Source organism: Mus caroli, chromosome 8 (assembly GCF_900094665.2).
Source record: "Mus caroli chromosome 8, CAROLI_EIJ_v1.1, whole genome shotgun sequence".
In the NCBI taxonomy this organism is placed as follows: Eukaryota; Metazoa; Chordata; class Mammalia; order Rodentia; family Muridae; genus Mus; species Mus caroli.
Genome location: NC_034577.1, coordinates 21,506,993 through 21,531,891, shown reverse-complemented (window position 1 = coordinate 21,531,891; position 24,899 = coordinate 21,506,993). Strand labels below are relative to the sequence as shown.

Here is a 24,899-nt window from a genome sequence, read left to right as displayed (position 1 = left end):
CCTGCCTCTGCCTCCCAAGTGCTGGGATTAAAGGCGTGCGCCACCACCGCCCGGCTCCAAATAGGTTTTTAAGTGACTTTGCCCGCAGAAGATGCACACCGCTGCTGTTTGTTTGTTTGTTTGTTTGTTTCCCTCCGACACTATCTCTCGGGAGAGTTTCTGGTCAAGAGAATTATGTTGAGGCTGCAGATTGCGAGAGAATCGCGCCTAATGGGGAACAGACGGACAAGACACCTTTCATGTCCAGCCAAGTTTCTTTCCCCCTCCTCTCTCTCTTTTCTCATCTTCCCTTTTTGGCTTCAAAATCGGCCCCGCTCTGCGCTTGTTTCTTTGGTACATCTGCTGAATAAGGTCACACGTTGATTTTATTTTGGAAATTGGCAGCTCAGTTGAGCTGAGCTCCGAGGCTGCAGAACAGGGGCACTGTTGGATGTCGAAAGGGGCAACTCTAGCCTGCAACTGGCACTGGGGTAGCCTAGCTCATTAAGTGTTGAGGAGCACCTCCGTACCCAAATTGCGCCCTCTGCTGGCGCGGCATCTCCAGAGTCGCCCAAGCTTGGAGGAATTAATTAAATGGAAGGTGCTGCATCTCTGGTTCCTTCCAAAGGCTCCTTCAGTTAACCCGTGCAATACTCTATAGGGAAGAAAGTGCTGGTTCTGAGGCCCCTAGGGACACTTACGTTATTAAAGGAGAACTTAAGTCTAAGGGCCTTGTAAATGCCCGCTTAAGGGCTGGTGAAATGCCTCAGTGGGAAGAAGTGTTTACTGAGCAAACACGATGACCTGAGTTTGACCCCTGGATCGGGTTGGAAGGAGGGTGCCGATTCTAGCAAGTTGTTCGCTGATTTCCATATGCACACCTGCGCTCAGGCACGCAAACACCTCACGAGCGAGCGGTTGGGAGAGAACATCTTTTCCTCAGGCTGGGAGTGTGGTGCTTTCCCTGCTTTGCATGTGCTAGGGTTAGAATTAGATTCTCCAGAACAATACAAAACCAGCTCTCCTCTCCCCCGCCCCCTTTTCTTTGTGTTCCTCCAGAGAAGGCAGATTTGTAAAACATTTGGGAGGATGCTGGTGGTTTGGATTCCTTGGCCCTTAGTCATGAGGATGATGTAAGAGCATCCAACTGATTTCATGGTAAGGACAGTCACAGTTCTCAGCAAACCGTTACCAATCGCACCCTGGCAACTCCCCACCCAGCCCTGTCTCAGAAACTCCCCTCTTCCCAGAGCTTTGGTGGGAAGTATGGGAGGGAGTTACTTGCTTTCCAAAGCCCAGAGTGAGTGTACTGTTGGACCCCATCCCTTCCCTGTCTAGCCTTGGGTAATAGAAGTCACTGCTGCTCCAACCCAGGGGGTTTGGTGTGGGTGGATTGGCACACATTGGTCTCTGTGAAGAATGGATCTGGAGGAGGGATGTAGGAGTCAGGGGAGAAGGCTGGCGGCAGGCTGATGCTAAATGTTGGGAAATGGGATGATGGGAGGGAGGCAGATTCTCCTCCTGTCTGGGCTTAATTCTCCTTCCTTTCTTACACCCTCTGCTTGTGGTTTCAGAGTTTGTTCTGTACTAAGATACATCAGTTCTCAACTAGCACAATGGACTGAGAGATGAAAACTGTGTACTTCTTTTCTAGCAATACAGCGTTCTAAAGTTAGAGCTGCAAATCTAATACAGTGCTCATCACTGATTAAAGCTGGCAACAAGCTGCGTGCAACTTGGTGGTAGAAAGCCTGTAGAAGAAGTAGGGTGCCAATCTTAGCACTGCCAAATAATAACAGTAGTAATAATAACACCCTCATCACCATTACCATCGTCATCATCCTGTCCTTAGACAAGGTGTGTGTGTGTGTGTCCATGTCCCCATCCCCAGCCTCAGTGCTGGATCCAAAATGGGGTACTTACAGATTGCCTAAATACTTGAGCTGTCATGAGAGAACACAGGGCTGGGGAGATGACTTAGTGGATAAAGTGCTTACTATGCAAGAGAAAAGATCTGAGTTCAAATCCCCTGAACCCATGTAAAGTCAGACATAATAGCCTCCTTTTGTAACTCCAGTGTTCCTACTGCAAGATGGTACATAGAGACCGGAAAACTCCTGAAAGTTTGTGGTCCAGCTAGCCTGGCAATACAGCTGTGACCCTGTCTCAAGGTGAGAACTAGACACCACAGACCGGAGGTTGTCCTCTTATCTCTACATGTGTACAGTACCCGCAGCAAAGGCACACCCCCACTTACTCACACGAATGTGCACACACGCCAGTTAGAAAGAGGAAGGGGAGCTGGAGAGCTGGCTCAGCAGTTAAGGATACTGGCTGTTCTTACAGAGGACCTGGGTTTGAATCCCAGCACCCATATTATGGTTAGCCACCTGTAACTCCAGTTCTAGATCTGACATTCTCTTCTGGCCTCCTACTGCACAGATGTAGTGCACAGATGTACATGCAAGCAAAATAGCCACACACACACACACATATGTATGTATATATGCATATATAATACACATATAATATATATGTATGCATATACATATATACATTTATACATTTGTATATACATAATTTATTTTGGTGTTTCAAGACAGGGTTTCTCTGTGTGAAACCTGGTTGTCCTAGAACTCACTCTAGGAGACCAGGCTGGCCTTGAACTTAAGAGATCTACCTGCCTCTGCCTTCCAAGTGCTGGGATTAAAGGGGTGCACCACCACCGATCAGCTAAAATTAATGTTCTTAAAATGGTGGTGGCTGGAGAGATGGTCCAGCAGTTAAGAGCATCTACTGCTGGTTTTAGAGGACCCAGGTTCTCTTTCCAGCACCCATGTGGTGCCTCACAACCATCCATAACTCCAGCGATTTGACCCTCTTCTGACCTCCATGATCACCAGGCACACATGGGATGCACAAACACAGATTTGAGAAAAACACACACACGCATAAAAGGCTTAAATGCTTTATTTGAAAGAGAAAAGAATACAGGGCCTCCTGAGCCTCTCAAACCTGATGCTGGATTCGGGATACTTGATGGCTTATCTTGGTTGTCACCCTGACAACGTTTGGAACTAACTAAAACCCAAGCAGCTGGGCACACCTGCGAGGGATTTTCCTTGGTTGAAATTTTGAAGTGGCAAGACCCACTTGAGTCTGGATCTTTTGCGGTCAGAAGACCCACCCTAACTCTGGGCCGCACCTCCTGGTGGTGACCCACATAAAAAGGACTTGGAAGAAGGAAGACTGTGCTTTCTGTCTGCTTGCCCGACTCTCTCGGGGCAGATCATCTATTCTGAGCCATTCCTTTGCTGGAAGTAAGCCTACTTCCTTTTGGGATTCCAATGTGGAATGAAAACTGGCAGCTCTTTAGGGTCTCCCTGGGATTCCAGCACCTGCGTTGAAGAGATATCCAGTCTTATGGAATGAACAATTGCTGGATCCCTTGCCTATCTGTCTACTGTTGGACTGTCTGGACTACAGCCTGTAAGCCACTCTAATAAATCCCATGTGTGTGTGTGTTCATTTTATCTGTCCTTCCTTAGAGAACTTTAATACAGGGCATGCACACATTCCTGCCCGTGCGCACACACACACACACACAGATACAGACACACCAGGGCATGGGCTGTTGGGGAGAGGCAGTTACTGGCTGGGTGGGTCTGACTTTAAACTTGCCCTGATGTTGTCACTGCTGCTATTAAAACCTGGGAGTAACCCAAGCAGCTGTCTCACATGAAACAAAAGTCTCATAGCCCGGCTGAATGCTCTCAAGAGAGCCATCCCGTTGTGGATATAGTTGGGCTTCTTTCCTTCATCTGGACTAAAGTTCTCTCCTGGCTTCTCCTCTGCTGTGCTTACTCCCCAGGCACAAGCCAGGGAGAACTTGCATGGCTTAACCCTTGCGGTTTCCCCAAAGCTTCCAGAGGTGTCCTCAGATCCCTTCATCAAGACGTAGCACTGACAAAACCACCCAGCCTGCAAGTCCACGTGTCACCGGGGGAAACATGTCTTCCATGCCCCCCGCTTCTATTCATAAAGAGAGTGAGACTGAATAGGCCCTACTAGGGCAAACTACTGACCAAACATGTGTGTGCCAAATATGTGTGCTTTTCAGAAGTTGGCCCGTTCCTCAGGCCAACCAATGTCGCCACCTAGAGGCAATCAAAAGAATTTCATACAACAGGAAGCAGGCACTTTTCCAATAGCTGCCAACAAGCCAGCTAACACTTCATTTACTTTTGTTTTGAGACAGGGTCTCAATGTACAAGCCAGGTGGCATAAAACTGGCTACGTAGCCCTGGCTGGTTTTGAATTTGCCACCTTCTGTGTGCTGTATTTACAGGCATGTCATGAAGCTCCGTGAAGACACTTTCTTGCTCATGAAGTTCAGAACCCTTCTTGACGTAATGGTGTGGCTTTGGTGGCATCTCTGACGCAAGGATGGACCTCTCCAGAGCCTAGACATGAGGCTAGACAAGGTGCTTTCAATCAGCTCCAATGCCCCCTGTGCCAATTCACTCATCACACCAGATCATAAAAATAAATCTTTAATGGCTTTAGAGTTGGCACAGATGGTATAATTAATTCAAGCTCACATTTGTATTTAACAAACTGAAAGACCGTGCTAGCTTTGATTGAAACAGAACAAGAATCATAGTGGTTTAAGTCTGGAAATTACATTCAGCAGCAACGGGTTCTGAAGTTATTTGTTAAATGAAGGATGTGAGGGCTGGAGTAAACAAGAGGAAAAGCTATCAGGAACTAAGCTAAGCAGCCCACACGCAAGCCCTGTTGTGGTCACTGCAGAACTGTGCTTTCTGGTTTATTGTTGTTTTTAGATAAAGAAGAGTCTGACTTAGTCTTTGTCTATCCTTGAACTCCTGATCTTCCTGGCTGCATCCCACAAAGGTTGGAGTTACGGGCAGGTGCTACTAGGCCCAGATGTTTCCTCATTTTTGGAGCTCTTACAGCACTGTGAACAACCAGGAGCTGCAACATTCTGGCTTGTGAATACAGTGTGTGTCCTGGGGATAGCTGATCCCCAGAGGAGGAAAAGCAAGTGAGGCTTGTTGAAACCATGCGTCAGGACTGGAGGCTTTCATCTCCAAGTCTTTGCTAAAAACCAGAAAAGGATTATGATGGTGAAGAAATCCTGTCATCCACTTTCCATCACCGTGGTCCTCCAGGAATAAACTTCAAGTCCCTCTTTTACAGCAAGAAAGGCCCAAGAGCAATCTACAAGTTCCCCTGGAGTTTCAGGTCAGTGCCACAGAGGAGCTGTGATTGGAGACATCTACTGGCCAGGATGGAAACTGGGAGCAGAAGTCACCCCATTCTAGAGTATTGGGGACTTGTAGGAACAGCAGGGTGTTCTATTAGAGATGGAAAACGGAACCCCTCTGATTTTCTCGATTATAGACACCAGCAACCCAAAAGTCACATGGGGACACGCATTTGTGAGGGGTTGGGTATTCCTGGGCAGTGCTCAACCGAACTCAGGTCCTGGCTCCTAATTTGGTGTCGGTTCTGAAGTCTCACTGTGCTTCAAATCCCAGCCTAAGTCACTGCTTGAACTGAGCTTCCTATAGCCGAAGCTAAGCACAGGTGATTTCCATCAACACGTATAATCCTCAGCGCTCTACAAAGGCCACGGAAGAGTGTGACCAGGGACATTCGGACACCAAATGAACTAGGCTGGTGCATGGTTGACCCTGAGCGGCCTGGCCTCAGTGTCCTTGCACCAGTGGTACTGAGGCCTTCGCATCTGCTGTGGTCTTGTCTAGGGCAGGCTTCTTTGAGTAGTCCCGCTCTCCAAAAATAGTGCTCCCTATCCGGACATTTGTAGATCCTACTTCAATCTGTGGGAAAGAAGCAAATGTGGAGGAGAGAGTGTCAGACACTGCAGTGTAGCTGGTGCTGAGTCTCTTTCTAGCTGCCCAGAGGCTGCGTAAGGTACAACCAAGCTGCACCTGAAGATGGTTGGGTGCTTTGGTGTCCCGGACCAGGGCAGGGCCACTTTTTTGGCAGTCAGTCTTCAAGAGAAAGGTAATGATCTTAGCTTGCACAGTGCATGGGGAGTTCAACTGCATTTAGGGATCTAGGAACAAGGGGCGGTGGAGATGTAGGTGTGGGACAGCACAACACAGCAAAATGCTGCCCTACAGCTCATGACCAAAGGCTGATGGCCGGCCAAATGGAAAAAAAAAACTGTAGTTATCTGTCATAAAACAAGCTCTAGTTTTAGAACTTTTACACTGTTTTAATATATATGATATTCCAAAAATGCAATTCTATACTTTGATTTTCAGAACTGTTATTATTTATTTCAAAGCAGGGTCTTACTATGTAGCCTTGGCTTGCATGAACTTGTTTGTGTAGCTCAAGCTGACTTGAAACTCACCAGCAATCCTCTGGACTGTCTTCCAAGTGCCGGGACTATAGGAGTGAGCCAGGACACTCAGCTGTTATTTCCTACCTTGGAAATTCATGTATGTGAGTTGCTAACATAGTACTTTATTTCAGTTTATATTTATTGTCACATAGTTAATGCCCTAGGACTTACGTTTGAAATGCTTTTAAAAATCAGGTTAAAAAGTGTGTTAAACCCAGGGTTAACACACTTGTTAGATCCTAAGTTACACCCCGGCCTTTTCCTAGATTACATGTAGTGGATTACATTGAGTTTTAAGAACTCAGTTGTAATTTCTATAAATTTCACTTCAAACAAAGGAGCAGTGTGGGGAGGGAGGGGGAGTGTCAGAGCAGCCAAGCTCCTGTGACTGTTGCTACTGGGATGAGGGACACTTACAGCATGCTGGAAGTCCATGGACATGCCCATGCTAAGTTCCACCTGCTCCACAGGAATGCCCAGCTTTTCACACAGCTCCCGCCGCAGGGTCAGCAGCCTCTGCCAAAAACACAAGCGATGCCATTTTATTCTTGTTGTTTCCAATGATGTCAAAAGGTGACCAGACCTGCTGGGCACAGTAGCGCTGGCCTGTAATACTTGGAAATAGGCAGGAGAATCCTGAGTTCATAGATAGCCTGAGATATACAGGGAAGTGGAGTTGTCTCCAAAACAAAGCAAGCCAAGTCGAACTAAATCAAAACAAACAAAACAGGAGAAAAACAAGACCCACCAAAGTGAACACTACAAACCAAAAAGTTTCTGATGACTATTTCTCATGATTCTGAGGTGTGTAATGATTACCAGAAGCTACTAGAAGTAACTATAAGTTTTAGCCACATCTTCAACTTTCAAGAAAACTACCAGGGCCAGGGGGTGTGGCTCAGCGGCAGAATGCTTTAATAGTATACTCCAGACCCTGGGCTCCACCCCAAGCAATGGGGAGAAAAAAATTCAACAACATCCTAAAAACATAAAGATGCAAACTGCCAGTTACTAGAAAGGAAGAAAAAGTTTGCTCTAAAAATTGTATTAGCCAAGTAAACACTGGGTTAAGGAGGGTGTGGTGTGTGGGTGTCTGGGAGCCTGGCCTTCCTTCTCCTTATGAGAACAGTTCTAAGAGGCTGTAACACTGCATCTGACTGGCTCTGTTCTGAGAGGTCCCTGATGTACCTCACAGCTATCCCTGCATGCTGGTGGGATGCTACCCATGCTAGACACACCCTACTGTGGGCTGAACCTACAGCCCCATGATACCTTCCTTAGCATGAGAGCATCACTCCAACACCAGTACCTGGAAGTCTGGGTTTGGTCCTTGACTTAGATCATGTCCAAAGCTTCCTATGGTCATGAGACCCACGAACTCCAGGCTGGGACAACTGGCCTTTATGTGTTCCACGACAGCTATGGTCTCTGAAGGCAGCAGGCCGTGTTTACCTTCACAAAGAGAAACGGAAGATGTGTATGCCAACACATCTTAACTAGCCAGAAGGCTCCATTTTCATCCCTTCCTTACAACAGAGGTGACTCAGATGAACACCTGATGAAGTCACTTTCCCTGGCCCTAAAGAGTGACTGTGTATGTGAGGTCCTTCATGCCTCGGCGTCTTCCACTTGGGTTCTGCATTTCTCAAGATGATTTCTCTTTACTCCATCTCAGGTCTCTCCTTTATTATTTTTAGAGCCAGAGACTGAACCCATGGTTCTGCATACACAAAGTGGTACCTCGAAGACACATTCCACAGGACTTTAGCTGGGAATGGCTAGGGGAGCCAGAGAAGAAGAAAAGATGTTATGGCTTGAATGAGGATGTCCCCCACAGGCTCCATGCTTGGATGCTTTGTCCCCAGTTTTTGGCACTGTTTGGATGTGTCTGGGAGATGTTGCCTTGCTGGAAGTACATCATGGGTGCCGGCTGTGACGTTTCAAAGTCGTATGTCCTTCCTCGTCCTCCCTCTGTTCCATGTGTGTGGGCTTCTCTCAGGCGGCCATGCTCCCCTGCCATGGATTCCTACCCTCAGGAACCATAAGCCACACAGACCTTTCCGCCTCGAAGTCGCCTTGGCCATGGCATTTTATCACAGAAATAGAAAAGAGACGAATATATGTCTTGGGACACTAGGGAGGGTCACACTGCCAAAGTCCTAGATGAATCTCAGTACTTTGTTTTAAACCTGACATTTTATGGTTTAATCAATTTATTAATAGAGCTGCAAAAATAAGTCATATACACATAATAAAGTTGGGACTGTGAAATTGCGAAGTTTAACTTACTAGTTAAGAATGGTTGGACGAATTTTATGTATTTAAAGACTATTAATATTGCTTTGCCTTTGCCCCTATTTACTAAATGGACTAGGGAGGAACTTTCAGTGTTATTTAGTCAGGGCAAATCACAGGTAATTATCAAGAAATGAAAGACACTCTGGAGTCAATTTTGTATCTGCTTTTATGCAATGAAGCCATAGTCAGGGAACATGCATATAACACTATAATGGTAACTGTTAATCTACTGACCACTGTGCCAGCCCCACGACTTTTCATTTCACACAGAAACTCTAAATATTCTTACTCATACCAGTTTTCAGGGGAAGCTAAGGCAGGTGGGCTAAGTCTTTTCCTAAGTTTATGGACGAGAACTGTGCACCTGAGATTTGAGTGCAGGGCATATCTGGAAAACAGATGTCTGTACTGAGCTCCTTCGTGCCAAGATCTGCTATGTGTGAGTGGCTAGAAGACAGTTGTAAGCCAATGCCTGCCATCCACTCTTAACAGAAGGCGGGCAAGTATCACTCACTGTACAGAATCCTCACCACACCCTCTAACAATGGGCACTCCCCGATGACACTGCCACAGAAGGAAACACAGGTACAGAGAGCTTAGGTAACTGACGCAAAGTTCCAATGCTAGAAAGTGGTGGAGCGCAGGCAGACATCTGTCTGATGTCAAAGTCACGGTCCTCTGTAATTCATGGCCACACTGCTAAGCCAGGCCCCATGAGACAGTCACTCACTGGTGTACAGCAGCATCTTTTTTTTTCTACTCTTGCCCAATGAAGCACTGGGTAATTGTCCTAAGAAGTATGACACATACAATTCCCAATCCCTTCCAGGAGGGAATTTCCAGGACATCAAAGTTATAATTCTTCCAAATCAATACCGAACAAGCCGAAATATATTAAAGAATTATATTGGGTCATCACATCTTGACGAAGCAGCTCACCAGGAGGCTGGAGCTTCTCCTCAGTCTCCTCATCAGGTGCTTACACTCACTCTCTCCCTGAACCTCAGCCATCTCAAGAGAGCAAACCTCCATGGGCAGGCCTAGTCACTTACTGTCTTCTCCGCTGGTGTTAATCTGGACCATCACCTTCAGTGGTTCTGTAGAACCTTTCTTCTGCCAGGAGCTATTCACCTTGTCTGCCAGCTTCACGGAGTCTACGGTTTCCAGCATAGAGAGGTTGGGGACAGCTGCAAAGAGAAAGGGGGAAGGGAGCAGCCTTCGCTTTCCCGCTGCCAGAGGGGACGTGCAGCAAACCTTTGATCTGGTAGAGGGAGGAGTACTCCAGGAAAAGAAAAGGACAGTTCAGTCTTATGACTGCCAAGAAGACAAGCATGAGAGCTTGCTGGATAGGAACCTCGAGAGCAGGCGAGCCCCATCCCACCAGCAAAGATGGATAAGGGAGATGCTAAGACACCACGATCAGGCTGCCTAAGTACGGAGACAATTCGGAAAGTTGGCAATTGAGATTCTGAATAGTAGGCCCCGATCTAATTATGTCTCAGTCTAAACTGAGTAAAACAGGCCAGTTGACAAGGGACAGAGACTATCCAGAAGCCAAAATGCTAGCCTGGAAAGATACCATGTTCTTATACCTTCTGGGATGGGTCTTATTTGACAAGGACACCAGAATAGCTCACTCTGGATGCTCAGTCAGTGATGTCATCAAAGCTACCTTCAATGACGATGAACTATGACTCTTGGCACAGATAAAGGACCATGACACAACCCCACCAGCTTATTGTACTGAGCACAGAAATCTTCCAGGCAGTCAACTAACTACTCCCCTGCCTCCCCTCCCCGTCCCTCCTGCCTTGCTTTTTTCCTCCTCCATGGTGAAGACTGAACCCAGAACCTTGTTGGGATGGAGACACTAGAGTGTACAGGAAGGCTATGCCTTGGTAGCTTAAATAATTAATTCTAATCTCAGCTCTGGTCTGGTTATACAAACTGATAGTAAGAATAGGACCTAAAGTGGTGGCACACCTTTAATCCCAGCACTGGGAGGCAGAGGTAGATCTCCGAGTTCAAGGTCAGGCTGGTCTACGGAGAGTTCCAGGGACCATAGAGAAATCCTGGCAAGACAAACCCACCAACCAAAACCCCAAAACCCTACAAGGATCAAATTGTTCTAATAAAATGTAAACTGTGTCCCACGACACAGCAGCAGAAGAATATCTATGAGGATATGAGAGCAGCTAGAACTGAGCCGGACACCAGACACCATGTGTGAAATCCAAACAAAACTGTCCGCCATGTTGCTGGGTGTGCTGGTGGTCGTGCCTGCCTGCGATTCCAGAATTTAGGAGGGTGAGATAGGAGGATTACCACAAGTTCTAGGCCAGCCCGGGTTAGTCAGACTGTGTCTCAGAAAACAACAAAGCAAAACAGCAACGTAAAAAGCACAGGATGATGTATAATGAGAAGTTAAATTACCTAGACTGGCCGGGCAGTGGTGGCGCACACCTTTAATCCCAGCACTCGGGAGGCAGAGGCAGGCGGGTTTCTGAGTTTGAGGCCAGCCTGGTCTACAGAGTGAGTTCCAGGACAGCCAGGGTTACACAGAGAAACCCTGTTTCGAAAAACAAACAAACAAAGAAGATTGGCCTATAGAAAAGTCTGTGCCATTTGATTAATGACTGATATAGGAAGGCACGGCTCACTGCGAGTTGTGCAGTCCCCGAGTAGGCACTTTTGGTGTATAAGACAGTAGCCATGGGGAGCACGCCAGTAAGCTACATTTTTCCATGGTATCTGCTGAATTCAGTTCCTGCCTCCAGATTCCTGCCTTGGCTTCTTTCACTGATGTGGAAGTATAAGCCAAATAAGCCCTTTCTTCCCAAATTAAGTTGTTTTTGTTCATTGTCTTTATTACAGCAACAAAAAACAAGCAGGAACCCCAGTCCACACATGTGCTGTGATCTGGGGCTCTAGGGGTAGCAGTGGGGGTAATTCTCCAGCTAGGGGTAGTCTCGACACCTTTTACCTTTTAGTGCTTAATCTTGGGCAAGTTTCATTTCTAGAGCCTTAGTTTTCTTACTGTTTCCCTGCCTGTGGGACTAATTCTATAACGACTACATCATGTTATGCATTCATTAGCCATAACTCCTTGTTCTATCATTTTTTTGTGGTGGCCTTAGGATTTATAGTACAAAAATTGAAGATCCAAAATTTGAAACTTCTTGAGCATCAGGGTTTAAAGTGCACACTACGTGGCTATTATATTTAAACAGTTAGTTAAAAAATTTAAGCTGACTGAGGTGGCACATGCCGATAGTCCCAACATTTAGGGGAGAAGACAGGGGGATGGATGGTGAGCTCAAGGCCATCTTATCCCTCAGAGCCAGATCCTATCGAGACAAATAAAACAATTCAAGATGAATCATAGGAGAAAGATTTATTTACTCAAGTTTTTAAGAAATTTTTATTTAAAAATGTTTAATTCTATGCCCATAGATGTTTTACCTGTAGGTCTGTGCACCACATTTGTGCCTGGTACTTAAGGAGGCCAAAGAGGCTTTTGGATCCCTGAAACTCCAGTTAGAAAGAGATGTGAGCTGACATGTGCATGCTGAGTAGCCAAACCCAGAAAGTGCTCTTAACTTCAGAGCCGTCTCTCCAGTCCTTTATTTTTATTTTATTGAGACAGGGTCTATTTAGCTCTGGCTGGCCTGAAACTGTGTAGACCAGTGGCCTCTTTAGACTAGAGATCTGCCTGCCCTTGTCTCCAGAGTGCTGGGATTAGAGTCGTGTGTCACCATGCCCAGAGAAGAAATGAAAACAAGCAAGCAGAGAACTCTGCAACTGGAAAACAAATAACGGGAGAGGAGAGGATAGAGTTGAAAAAAGAATGGTCTGAATTTTTGCCTTATTTTTTATTATACTTCTTTATTAACCCTGGGTGCTGGGAATTCTGGCTTGTGCCACCACATCTGCATAGCAGCATATTTGTAATACTCCCAAACTAGAAGTAACCTAAATGTTCGTCAGTGTGAATGGAAACACTGTGATATGTAAATACAGTGGAATAGTACAGAATAGGAAGATGGGAGGACCGTATACCGTGATAAAGGTCAACACTAGGTCAGGACAGAAAGAAGGAAGACCTTTTCTTTTGTAATTCCATTTACACAAAATCTGAACTATGGAAATGACAGCGGTGGCACAGACAAGGAATATTTGAGCAGGATGACAGGAAGGAGCCTCTGGGGACAAGATGATGGGATAGATGCCTGCTATTTTAATTATTGTACCAGTTCACAGTTGTAATCCTCTGTCAAAACTGATCAAGTCAGACACTTTCAGTCTGTGTGATTTATTGTAGTTAGATAAGCTTTTTTCAATTTTACCCTGACAAAGCTGTTAAGAAAAATAAATGCCAGGGGAGGCAAGATGGTTCAGTGTGGAAAGGTGCCTGCGGCCAAGCCTGACAACCCAAGTTCCATCCCTGGGACCCACATAATGAGAAGAAAGACCCAACTCCTCCATGTTGCTCTGACCTCTATACACACAATCTGCCTCTCCCTATTCCTTTCTCCCCACCAAAAAACCCATACAGGTTTCCTAAATTTTGATACCTTGAGAGGAGTAAGTATGGTTACTTGAGAACCTCACACATCACACAGTCAAATCTTTCTGTGATTAGTAATGATTTTTATGGTGCTGGGGACCGAGCGAGGGCCTTGTAAATGAGGAGCAAGCGCTCTGCTGCTGAGCCACACCTGCCAGTCCTCACACTTCATTCTTACTATTTCACGATGTTTTATTTGAAGAAATCCCGCCATACAAATGGTGAGCTGGGGGTGTTCTCAAAGCTGCTTACTTATGGTGGTGTAAGCCATACAATCACAGAGAAGGCCTGGCTTCGTGCTGAGAGTTTTGCCTTACCCATCAGTTTGTTGACGTTTTGTTTCTGTAAATGACCAATGAAGTGCCACTTGATCTCGGGACAGGAAGACAGAATCTGAAGAGAAGAAGGGGACCGTTTGATAGCGAGGTCATGGTGGCTCTGTCAGCTCAGATGTCCTTCACTCCTGTGCTCTCCTGGGAATGATAAACTGCCACCCCTCTCTTCAGCCAGTCTCCCACTGAGACACAAGGAAATGCAGAGGCATCTAAGCCTGGCGCTGGTTCCCTTCTCATTCCCATCAATTCACTGTGATTTTCAGAAATAATCCATGAAAGGCATAAATGATTTATGTCCTCAAAGCTGCATCCCATCCCCTTCGGTTTATGCTTTCAAATCCCCAAGGATTCTCCTAAAATCACTATTCACTAACAGTCACACAAGAGAATATTAATAGAAGTTGAAATTTAGGGCGCAGTGGAAATACGGATGGCTTCTATCCCTAGCCCAGCTTTCTGTTCTAAAATTCCACCATCAACATAGGTGTAACTTTCAGCTAAGGGCTAAGGCTTCTAAACAGAAGCAACACTTCTCATGGCTAACGTACCTTAGGGTTTGATGCTTTTTCTAGTAGTTCCTGAACCTAAAGAGCAAAGAACAGAACGAGTCAGAAGCCTGGCAGTCACCACTCTCCCAACAGTTCTTTTTTTTTCCTTTTTTATTTCTTTTTTTGGTTTTTCGAGACAGGGTTTCTCTGTATAGCCCTGGCTGTTCTGGAACTCACTTTGTAGACCAGGCTGGCCTCGAACTCAGAAATCCGCCTGCCTCTGCCTCCCGAGTGCTGGGATTAAAGGCGTGCGCCACCACCGCCCAGCCCAACAGTTCTTTATAAGAGGAATCTTACATAGTTCTCTCCAAAAGTGCGCTGGCCGTGGCCATAGGCCTCGATCACCATGTCTGCAGGTTTTGTTTTGCTGACCGCAACGAGCCGGGGTTGGATGGCTGGGAGGTCCTGCCAAAAGAGAAGGAGCCACGTGAGTGAATGTGTGGAATCTTGTCCCAATTAGATACACATTGTAGAGCCAGGTGGTGGTAGCAAACACCTTTAATCCCAGCACTCAGGAGGCAGAGACAGGCGAACCCCTGAGTTCCGAGGCCAGCAAGGCCTACAAAGTGAGTTCCAGAACATCCCAGTGGTATACAGAGAAACCCTGCCTCACAAAACAAACAAACAAAGAAATAAACAAACAACCACCCACCACCACCACCACCACCACCACCACCACCACCATGACCACCACCACCATAACACACCTTGTAAAATAGACCGGCCTAGATCTCAGCGTGGCACTAATAAGATCCATTCTCCTTCTTTTTTCTTTTTGGTACTGAATATAGAGCCCTGGAGTTTGAGCACATGAGATAGGTGCTACATCACAGAGCTCCAACCCTGCCTGCGGATCCTTGTGAGTGTTCCAGACGGTTCTCATGTCAACCAGTGCTGGAGGTTTAAGGGTTTGCAGTGGGTAAGATGGCTTGGTGGGAAAATGGTAGCCAAGTAGGCATGAGGGCCTTAGTTTAGACTCCATTGTCCATATAAAAAGCAAGTTTGGTACCCCTTGTCCGTCATCCCAGTGGCAGGGTGGGGATGGGGGCAAGACAGGTGGATCCTTGGGGCTGGCTGGCTAGCTCCAGATGCAGGGTGTCAAAGCATAAAGTGGAGGGCAATAGAGAAAGATGCCTGACATCAACCTCTGGCTTCCACGTGCACTCATGGCACGTGCACTTGCACATATGAGTATACTGTGTACATAAACACATGTACTTGTACATGCATGCATATAACACACAGGCACTTGTACATACATGCACATTAACACATATACACACTTATATATACATGCACATAACATATACACATGTACTTGTACATACATGCATATAACACATATTTACACACACTTGTACATACATAAATATAACACACACAAATCTTTTTATCGAGGATACAGTAACAGTAGCATAAGGTCTGCTTAGCATTTGTGAGGTTCTGAGTTGTATCCTTAGCACCAAAAAACCCCATACAAACAAATGTAAAACAAAACCCAGCAGCATCCTTCATGAAGGGAAGGCAACATCCTGTTTAGCTGGGAGGTCACTTCTGGCTTCTGATACATGAAGGTAAACAGTTTAGAAACTCATTTTGGTCCTGATGTAATTATTAATAACACTTCCACTCACCCTGGAAGAGGCTCAATTGAGATAAAGACATACACTGCCTTGTTCAGTCTATGAATCAATCAACAGACAGCAGAGTTGACAATGAGACACCCACAACTCAGTGTTCAGGATTAGATTCACCCAAAGTCTCCTCACATACATTACATAAAATGCAGGGTTCCCCTGCTTTCAGCCGCAGACAAATCCTTACGTGTACCCCACCGTTTCTGAGACTGTCACAGAACCACAGTGCTCTCAAGGACTTGGAGACGTCACATCAATTACCACACGGTCTCCTGTTGCCTCCTTCTGAGGGGCTGACTGTGTCATCACTGTCTCAAGGACTGTGTCTAATTCCTAGTGTGATGATGAACTGGAGGCTTCCAGAGACAAATTAGTCAAGCAGGCCTAACTCCTGGAGTGGGCTGCATTAGGGAAATCCTGAGATTTTTCTTTGAAGAAACAGAACACCGGTACCAGGAAGGTGGTAGGAACTCCCCAGGCTCTCTTAATTTTCTTCCGCTGTGAGGAACCCTAGGGCTAGAGTAGTTAACTGGACATGCCCAGACTTCAGTTAAGAGAAGACTATGTTAATTCAGCCTTCGGTTTTCAGGCATCATTTTGAAATCTCAGACCATGAACACTAGATCAGAAAGGAAAGGTCTTTGATTTTTTTTTTTTTTTTTCTGTCTCACTTCACATAACGTAGCTTAATTTGCATGGAGAAAAGCAGATACTGGCACCGGTCTAGAAGTCCAATGGGGGACAAAACAACCATACGAAAATAACAAACGCTTGTGACAGGGCACCTGACAGCTCCCGCCCGCTCTGTGTGTGTCAAGTTCACGCGCACCTAGACCACGGCTCCCGGCCGCCGCAACGCACGTGATCGCGGGTGGACACGGCCCTCCCAGGGCTCTAGTACCGAGGTGAAGAATGGCGTGGGGGTACCGAGGGCAATGACGAATGGCGAGACGCCTGGATACGAGTCACTTGCCCTAAATGAACACCTTTCTCCAACCAAGCCAACCTCCGAACAAGTCCCGATCCTCAAGGCCAGACCGCCGTGGAAACCCAGCGATCCCCTCTGCAGCCCCCGCCCCTCCGGGAGCCCCTTCTGCGTCACCGTGACACCTCGTCCCACGTAGGTGTCCCCCTTCCAGCCCGCCCCAGTGCCCCACGGCCGGTCCTCACCCGCGGCCGCCGCGCCACACTCTGCTGGACTCGCTCGTTCACGGCCCGCAGCGCGAACCCGACTCCCAGCTCCGCCGTCATGCTGCCACCTCTCAACATTCCCCAGAGGATGCCCGGAGGACCCGCGACTCACCGAGACCACCTTCCGGTCCCGCCCCCTTTCTGAGAGGTCCAATCGCCGCTCACCATCCAGCCACTTCCCCCCAGCGGAGGTTGGCCACCCAGGCGGGCGCCATCTTGGGGAGGGCGGAGGTTACCCGGGCTGAAAGCCTAGGGAGTTCAAGGGCTGGGCGGGCCGATATAAACCAAGACATTAAAGTAACTTTCATTTATCCATTCAGTTCCTTTCCTATTTCCTTTCCTCTCTTCTTTTCCTTTCCCTTCCCTCCCCTCTCCTTCTCTTTTCCCTTCCCATTTTTAAATTTCTTTCGAGACAGGGCTTCTCTGTGTCCTGGCTGTCCTGGAACTCATTCTCTAGACCAGGGTGGCCTTGAAATCCCAAGTGCTGGGTCTAAAGGCGTGTGCCACCGCTGCCCGGCCATTATTTCTTTTTAAAAATAGACTTTTTATGTGCATTGATTTGTTTTGTCCTCGTATCTGTGGTGCCATGGCCAGAAGAGAGTTTTGGATCTCCTTGACCTGATGGTTGTGAGCCATCACGTGTGTGCTGGATCCTTTGCAAGAGCAACAACAGGTGCACTTGACTACTGATCCATCTCTCCAGCCCCCTTTTAATGTAAATATTCTAATATTTTTGTTGTGTGGGTGTTTCCCCTGAACGTAAGTCTGTGAACTGCCCACAGAGGTCAGAGGAGGGCATGAAACCGGGTGGAGCTGATGAGTGGATAGGTGGGTGCTGGGTTCTGAACCTTTGATATAAGAGCAGTAAGTGCTCTCTCTCCATCCCAGACTTTAGGAGTAATGATATTGAAGGTAAATGCCTCTTCATATACTGCTGTCACCACAGTGAAAAAACCCCCCCAAACCTGAAAGGGCCCAGAAGCCTGTTACAGAGTGAGTCTAATGAGAAGCTGGCTGTAGAGCTGCAGTTGGAAAGAACTAGTCAGCAGCAAGGAATAAGTGGGTCAAGTTTAAAGGGTTCGTGAAGGTGGGATGGACGTGAAGTCGAAGAGACGTGCTGCTTCAAAAAAACTGAAGGTGATAAGACAGTTCAGGGGTCAGAGGCGCTTGCTGTCCAAAATCATATGGTAGAAGGAGAGTGCAGACTCCTACAGATCTCCTCTGATCTCCACATGAATGCCAGGGTGTCGGAGCATGTGTGCATGCACAAGGATGTATATACATATGTACACAGATGTAAAAATGAGACCTATAAATACTACACAGATTTAGGGTGGGGCCTCTATCTATCTATCTATCTATCTGCACATATACATAAACACACACAGAACCTACTACTACTGTTTTACTAAATGGACATGGCAGCAAACTGCCTTCAGAATATTTATACCCACAGGTTAGTGCTGACCTCAGCCTTGGTTAAAGAAGCTGTTTGTGTTATAAAGGGTAATGATTAACAGTCACAACTGGTCAAAGTGCTCAAAATAAATGATTATTGAATTCTATCAGAGCATCTGTGTTACCTCCTTCAAGGTTCAAAGACCCTCTTGGAAGAGGGGGGATATGGAAAAAACAAAACTAAGAGCCAGAGGGTAGGGAGTAGTGTGAACTGCTACATCTCCTGTGCCCATTACCAACAGTGACAGCATTCACCTGTGCAGGACTGGGGCCATCAGCATCATCCCCCCCCCCCCCCGCCTGTGAATGAGGAGGGAGCTCCTGAGGCCCTCCCAGTCTGAGGATCCTGGGACAGCTGTGCTTGTTGGGGAAGGGGAGCCATATTTCTCAGTGGTGTTGCTACTAGAAAGTTGCCCTTGCCCAAATAACTCACAGCTCAGGCTTATGCAAGCAACCCTACTTAAAAGAAAAATAAAATGTAGGGGAACAAGATGATGTGCCAGAGAGGGTGATATCTAGGGAAGGCTGCCCCCTTTTCATAGAAGGGGGGAGGACGAATGGAGGGAGGAGCTGTGTGTGTGTGCTGGGAAGAGAGAAGGGGCTGATATTGGAATATAAAGTGAACAGATAAATAATAAAGAAAAAAATAACATAGTTCATTAAATAAAGTTTTAGTGAATTTTTTTTTTTTTTAAAGTAGGAAGGGGGACTGGATGGGAAGAAAAGTTTGATGGGAGGGTAAGGGATTAAGATGCCAATGTGTGTGTGTGTGTGTGTGTGTAACCACATGGTGGCTCACAACCATCCATAACGAGATCTGACGCCCTCTTCTGGTGCATCTGAGGACAGCTACAGTGTACTTAGATATAATAATAAATAAATCTTTAAAAAAAAACTGAACAAAAAAGATGCTAGTGTGTGTGTGGGTTATGGTGAAAGTGCAAATTGTGAAAGAACCATTTTCAACAAGAAAGGAAGCCCAGTGTAAGAAAAACATAAGAAAACAACAATGAAAAACATGGTGGGAAGCTGCGTGGTGGTGCATGCCTTTAATCCCAGCACTTGGGAGGCAGAGGCAGGTGGATTTCTGAGTTCAAGTTCCGCTTGATCTACAGAGTGAGTTGCAGGACAGACAGGGCTATACAGAGAAACCCTGTCTCAAAAAACCAAAACCAAAACCAAAACCAAAAAAAGACCAAACCAAGAAAACTATGTTGTGGCAGGGCGGGTGAGGGGGAGATGGCTCAGAGGTTAAGAGCACTGGCTGCTCTTGAGGAGGACCCTGCCTGATTCCAGCAGACAAGGGACAACTCACAACTGCCCCGTTCGGGAAATCCAATGTCCTCATCCGACCTCCATAGGCACCAGGTATGCATGTGGTATGCAGACATACATCAGCAAAACCCCCTATGCTACTATATATATTAAACCAAAACCCAACCCAAAATATCCCAAACTTGTTATTTAAAAGAAAATATCCAGTTAAATGCAAATTTCAGATAAAGTGCAAATTCTTCTATAAAAGTAGGTTTTGTGGAATATTTGGGATGGTATATAGTTTTTGTAAAGTTAACTGACATTAACATTTATCTAGTGACACCAGGGGAGGCAGTTTGCCACAGCCAGTCTGGGAGTTACCTACTTAAACTGATATCACACGAGGTTAGGGTCAACTGGGAATGCCTTTATCTTCTGGAGAAATGCAGCAATGTGTTAATTCTGTTTGTTTTTGCCATGGTCTCACTATGCAGATCAGGCTGGGCTCAAACAGATTCTTCTCCTCGGGTGCTGGAGCTAAAGGCATGTACCAGCATGCTGGTAAGAATCTATATTACCAGGAAGTTTGATTTCTATCACCTGTCCTCCAATCTACTGGTAAATTTTACTTTAATCGAAAAAGACAAAAACATTTTATTTAGCAAGACTGAAATTAAATCCAAAATGTTAAGTATATTCACATTGAGACCTTTTTTGTTGTCTGAAACAAATCCTGGAGCTATTAGCCCAAGGTAATTTATCTAGTAGTATCATTTATGGAATACTTACTATAACAAGAATCATTTCTCAGTTATAAAGGCTCATTAATGCCCTTGGGGCACACTGAAAAAACTGCTTTAACTATTCAATCACCAGTTTACACAGAAGTAGAGATAAAAAGGAATGGAAGTACAAACACATGATTGCCCATTCCAGCTTTTATAAGGAAACAAACAGTGGCTAGAAGCCCGCTAAGGACAACGAAGTAGGTGAAGTTCACAGACAGAGGAGCTATTGTCCAGGTACAGTTTATCGAGGTCCAGCTGACGACAGCCCAGGTCAGTAAGCTCGGCTATCTCACTTTCACGAGATACACAGCCCCACAGATCGTGTATGAAACACCGCCCTTTTCAGAGCACTTCATTCCTCCTCAGTACCCACACTGAGTCCTCCACACCTATTTTTAGTTATATAAAAATTATTAAACTTAGGCTTCCTTACAAACATTCTAACCATATATTGAAAAGTGATTAAAAACCTATATGGAATATAAATTGCTTCTGCAACATTTAGTGAGTGAGAAGCATTCTGTCAAGGTGGCTGGGCCTTGGGAAAGTCCTACAAAAACTGAATTTTACAAACAGTTAACGCATTTTGATAGAAGTTCTACTTAAAAATAGCAGCCATGAATTCACTGCCTACAAAACTGCAGGCTTATCACATTTTATATGTTTAGAATTCAAATGCTTTAAATCAGATTTTATAGTATTACAAAAAACAAGGTCATAAAGACAGATGGGCTAGGTATCTATCCCATGCTAAAAAGACATCTGAGTTCCATGATTTTACTGCTGTGACAGATACCAATAGCTACTGAATTTATGCTATGACATGGGGACATTTATGTTTTGTTAAAGAAGTGACATTAAAGGGGCAGGGAAGGAGCAGCTGCAGCAGGACTCTATTGTGGCTCTTTGTGAAGGAGGGATGAGCTCTCAAAATGCTAGTTACAGAGCCTCTCGGGCTAGGAGGGTGCTGGATGGCGGGATACCCTCCCTCCTGCACCGACTCCACTGAAGTAGTGTTTTCTGAGGTGCATGTGCGAGAGAGGATGCTGGGCATAGCATGTTGCTCTCAACAAGTGATTAGCAGCAACAAATGGGAAGAAGATGAGTTGGTCTTGGGGGAAAAAACCCACTTTTGCAAGAGCTTTTGAGCACATTAAAATGTCCTTTTCAGGAACATTTTGTAGTTTGTACACAGTGTGGCCAGGGTCAGTGGCCTGAGAAATCTCCGTCTGAGGAGTCTGGACCGAGAAGGGAACATCTGAAGTAAGCACAATGAACTCTGCCTCTTTTTGGGCCGGCTGAATGCTTCCCAAATACCTGACAAGTCTGGTGCCACTTAGGAGCAAACTGGCCCGACTTACAAAACCAAAACTGAGGTGGGAATTGATGCCAGAAAATATCATTTATAGTAGTCACCTAAGAGAGAACAGTAGGTGCTTTGTGTGTGTGGGGAGGATGAGGTAGGGGACCAGCTAACAAGGCCAAGTCTTAAGCTAGAGCCAGTCATGGTTGCACAGGGTACTGCCATGTCTGCCGATTAACTGCAGAGCTGCCCTCCACAGAGGCATTCTGTGTGCACTCACAGGCCATGGTGGAGTCCCGCCCCCAGCGCAATTTCAGGATAAGAAATCCCTTTCTTTCATATCTGTTCTTCCCATTCTCAGTTTCCTAGGGTGACTCACTGGAGCCGACTCTCAAGTGGCTGCCTGCTCTCTTCATCAGTGTGTCAGACAAACCCCCAGCACAGGCCACAGGCACTACTACTTGGGTGTCATCTGGCTGGGCCCTTCTCCACAGTGTTAAGAGCTCTTCAATGAAGAATCTCCATAATGATAAAGATGTTTGGTCTCAAAAGTATACGCATAATTAGCCACACAGCACTACAGTGCTAACGGGTGGGTATAAGGAGCTACGTCATCAGCTAACAGTGCTTGTTTGTTCCCATCTTAACGCTGAGTGCAACTAATGAATAGATTATTCAAGAAGAAATGAAATCACAGATCAGGTCAAAGTATGGAAAAGGAGTGTGTGGTGTGACCAAGCCCTGCTGCGGTGAGATGTAGCCAACAAACACTAGGGCAGAGTACAGTGTGTAGAAAACCTTGCAAAACCTAGCACCAAGTTCTTCCTAAAAAGGGCTCAAGACAGCTTAACTCTCGAGTAATCCACTCAGTCAAAAAGCCCAGCAGGCCAACGCTCTCTGCAGCTCATGTTCCGCAGCAGACGGCCTTGTGTCATGAGCCTCACACGCAGACACTGCCTACACTAGAGGCAAGGGAGAGAACTGTGGAGTACATTTTTCCCTGAAGGAATTCAAGCACGAGGAGGCAGCACACACTCCCTCTTCATACTGACAGTAGCCCCACTTAAACCAGCTTCAAAGTGACAATGTTGGTGTCTGCAGGTCAGAGGTCAAATCTACGGTGTATACACCTTCTCAGAAGTCATACAACTTACTTACCTGAATGAAAAATAAACCCAAAAAACAACTCTCCATCTGCTCTCCCTTCCCAGAAGGGGGTAAGTTTGTGCCCATTCTTCCTTTTTAACCACAGTAAGAAGAGTCAAGGAAGGTAGTGTGGAAAGGAGGAGCGCTCTGTCTCATCTTAAAGAACACAGCTCTCTCTAAGCTGCCCGAGCAGAGCTTGCAGACAGCGTTTCCTCAGTTCTCCTTTGTGGGTGCCTCGAGGGGCTCATCTTCTAGGCCAAAGCCCAGCTTGTCGTCGCTCAGCCCCTCAAACTGCTTGCCCAGCCCCCCTGCCGAATCCATAAACATGTTGGGGATGTCTTTGCCGAAGTAAATCTTGCTGTTGGAAGCAATGGCCTTGTACTTCATCAGCTGCAGGTATTCTGGAGTCAGCTTGAGCTGTGATGGAAAAGTGAAGAGAGCTTAGGGAGAGGACACCAGAGAGGAATTTCATCTGGGGAGGGCATCTGTCAAGCAGACATGCGTTTGCACTTCTCATGGCCTCCCTGCTACCCAGAAACCATTTTTTTTTTCTGAGAGAAAATAATCTAAGGTCTATGACAGAGTAGCAACAGTTTCCAGAGTTTTCCTGTTCAACACAAAACGAAGCTTCTCTCCAGGCTTCCCACACAAGAGAAGCCCGTCGAACCCAGCAGAGGGTCCGCAGTTCTGTTGTAAGGGCTCTGGGGAGCGAGCGGCAAAGGCAAGCACCTCCTCAGGATGGTGGGTCAGGCAGCCTTTACCTTATTTGCTTCTGCGATCTTAAGCGCTGTGTAGCACTCAGCATCAGCCTTCGCCTTCTCCCGGGCCAGGAACGCAGCATCTAAGGGGTGAAGGGTGCAGGGAACTGGATCAAGTACAAAACCATGGGAGGTACAGTCTGGGGGCTGGCAATTATAGCTCAGTGGTATAGACAGCACTTGTCCAGCACACATAAAGTCCAGGTTCCATTCCTGGCACTGCAGAAAACAAAAACCCAACAAAGACACTTTCTGGTCTCCATGGCCTTGGAGAGATTGGTGTGTGTGTGTGTGTGTGTGTATTTTGTGTTTGAAATGGTCTCACCTTATAGCTAGGCTAGCATTGGACTATGCAGACTTCCTGTTAGTACAGAGAAACCAATTCTCTAAAAGAAAGTAACATGAGATCTTCCCAACATCGCAGCAAGAGCTTTGGTTTACTGCAGAAGGACACCTCCATCTGGCTTCATCATACATGATGTACACTATGCATATCATATGGTGTCACCCTGACCCTGCCTTTCCAGTGCTGGGATTACAAACATGCACTGCCATGCCTGTCACGGGTCTACCTAAGATCAATACCACAGATGACCCTTTCCAACTCCATCTCCCCAAAGTTTCTAACAGTGATGAGGTTGGCTAACTCTAGATTCGTGCATGCTGGTCCAGAGGAGCGCTGTCTGGTTCAGACCTGCTTCAGCACTTCATGTAGCAGCAATCCTCCAGCTCAGTGGTGATGCCCAGCTCAGCTTTGAGCCCCGTGGCCCGGGGATGCGCCAGCTGCACTCCAGGCACATTCACAAGGAAATATTCAGGGGCAATAATTAATTGGGGATGCTGGTTTATGGTTGTTTTTGTTTACTTTTCACCATTTTAAAAAATTAAAACCTTTTCATTATTACAGTGTTTATTTACTGAGAGGGGTGGAGCACGGACAGCATGGCACATGTGTGGAGGTAAGAGGACAACTTAGGGAACTCAGGTCTCTTCTCTGCCATGATCAGGCTTGGCAGTGAGTGCTTCCGCTGCTGGTGTTTTTAAGACAGCTTTTCTATGTTACCCAGTAATCCCAGTAAGTAAAATGATCCATCTTATAAAAGTTTATTTTTGAGTATGTGTATCTGTGTGTGATTATGTGCTTATAAGTGCAGATGTCTACAGAACCAAGAGGGTCAAATCCTTCTGGAGTGGGATTTATAGGTGGTTGTGACCTGCACAATGTGTGTACTGGTAC

At 46.3% G+C, this 24,899-nt stretch overlaps 2 protein-coding genes across 6 annotated transcripts in view; both read right to left on the bottom strand.

The window, feature by feature from the left end:
• Positions 1-4,516: 4,516 nt before the first annotated feature.
• On the bottom strand, positions 4,517-17,136 carry Plpbp (pyridoxal phosphate binding protein). The gene is made up of 8 exons (XM_021170912.2): positions 16,932-17,136; positions 14,422-14,529; positions 14,125-14,160; positions 13,559-13,634; positions 9,727-9,861; positions 7,686-7,828; positions 6,794-6,892; positions 4,517-5,843 (listed from the first exon to the last, which is right to left on the bottom strand). Exons 1-8 carry the CDS (start codon positions 17,028-17,030, stop codon positions 5,712-5,714), a joined length of 828 nt encoding a protein of 275 aa, XP_021026571.1. The 5' UTR covers positions 17,031-17,136; the 3' UTR covers positions 4,517-5,711.
• Positions 17,137-20,296: 3,160 nt separating this feature from the next.
• Erlin2 (ER lipid raft associated 2) overlaps positions 20,297-24,899 on the bottom strand; it is a 28,596-nt gene continuing 23,993 nt past the window's right edge. For all 5 annotated transcript variants that reach the window (XM_029480444.1, XM_021170911.2, XM_021170909.2 and 2 more), the window contains 2 exons: positions 23,666-23,745; positions 20,297-23,321 (listed from right to left, as the gene is read on the bottom strand). In XM_029480444.1, coding sequence (XP_029336304.1) covers positions 23,118-23,321; positions 23,666-23,745 — 284 coding nt within the window. In that variant the 3' untranslated portion in view covers positions 20,297-23,117. The remainder of the gene's footprint in view (positions 23,322-23,665; positions 23,746-24,899) is intronic.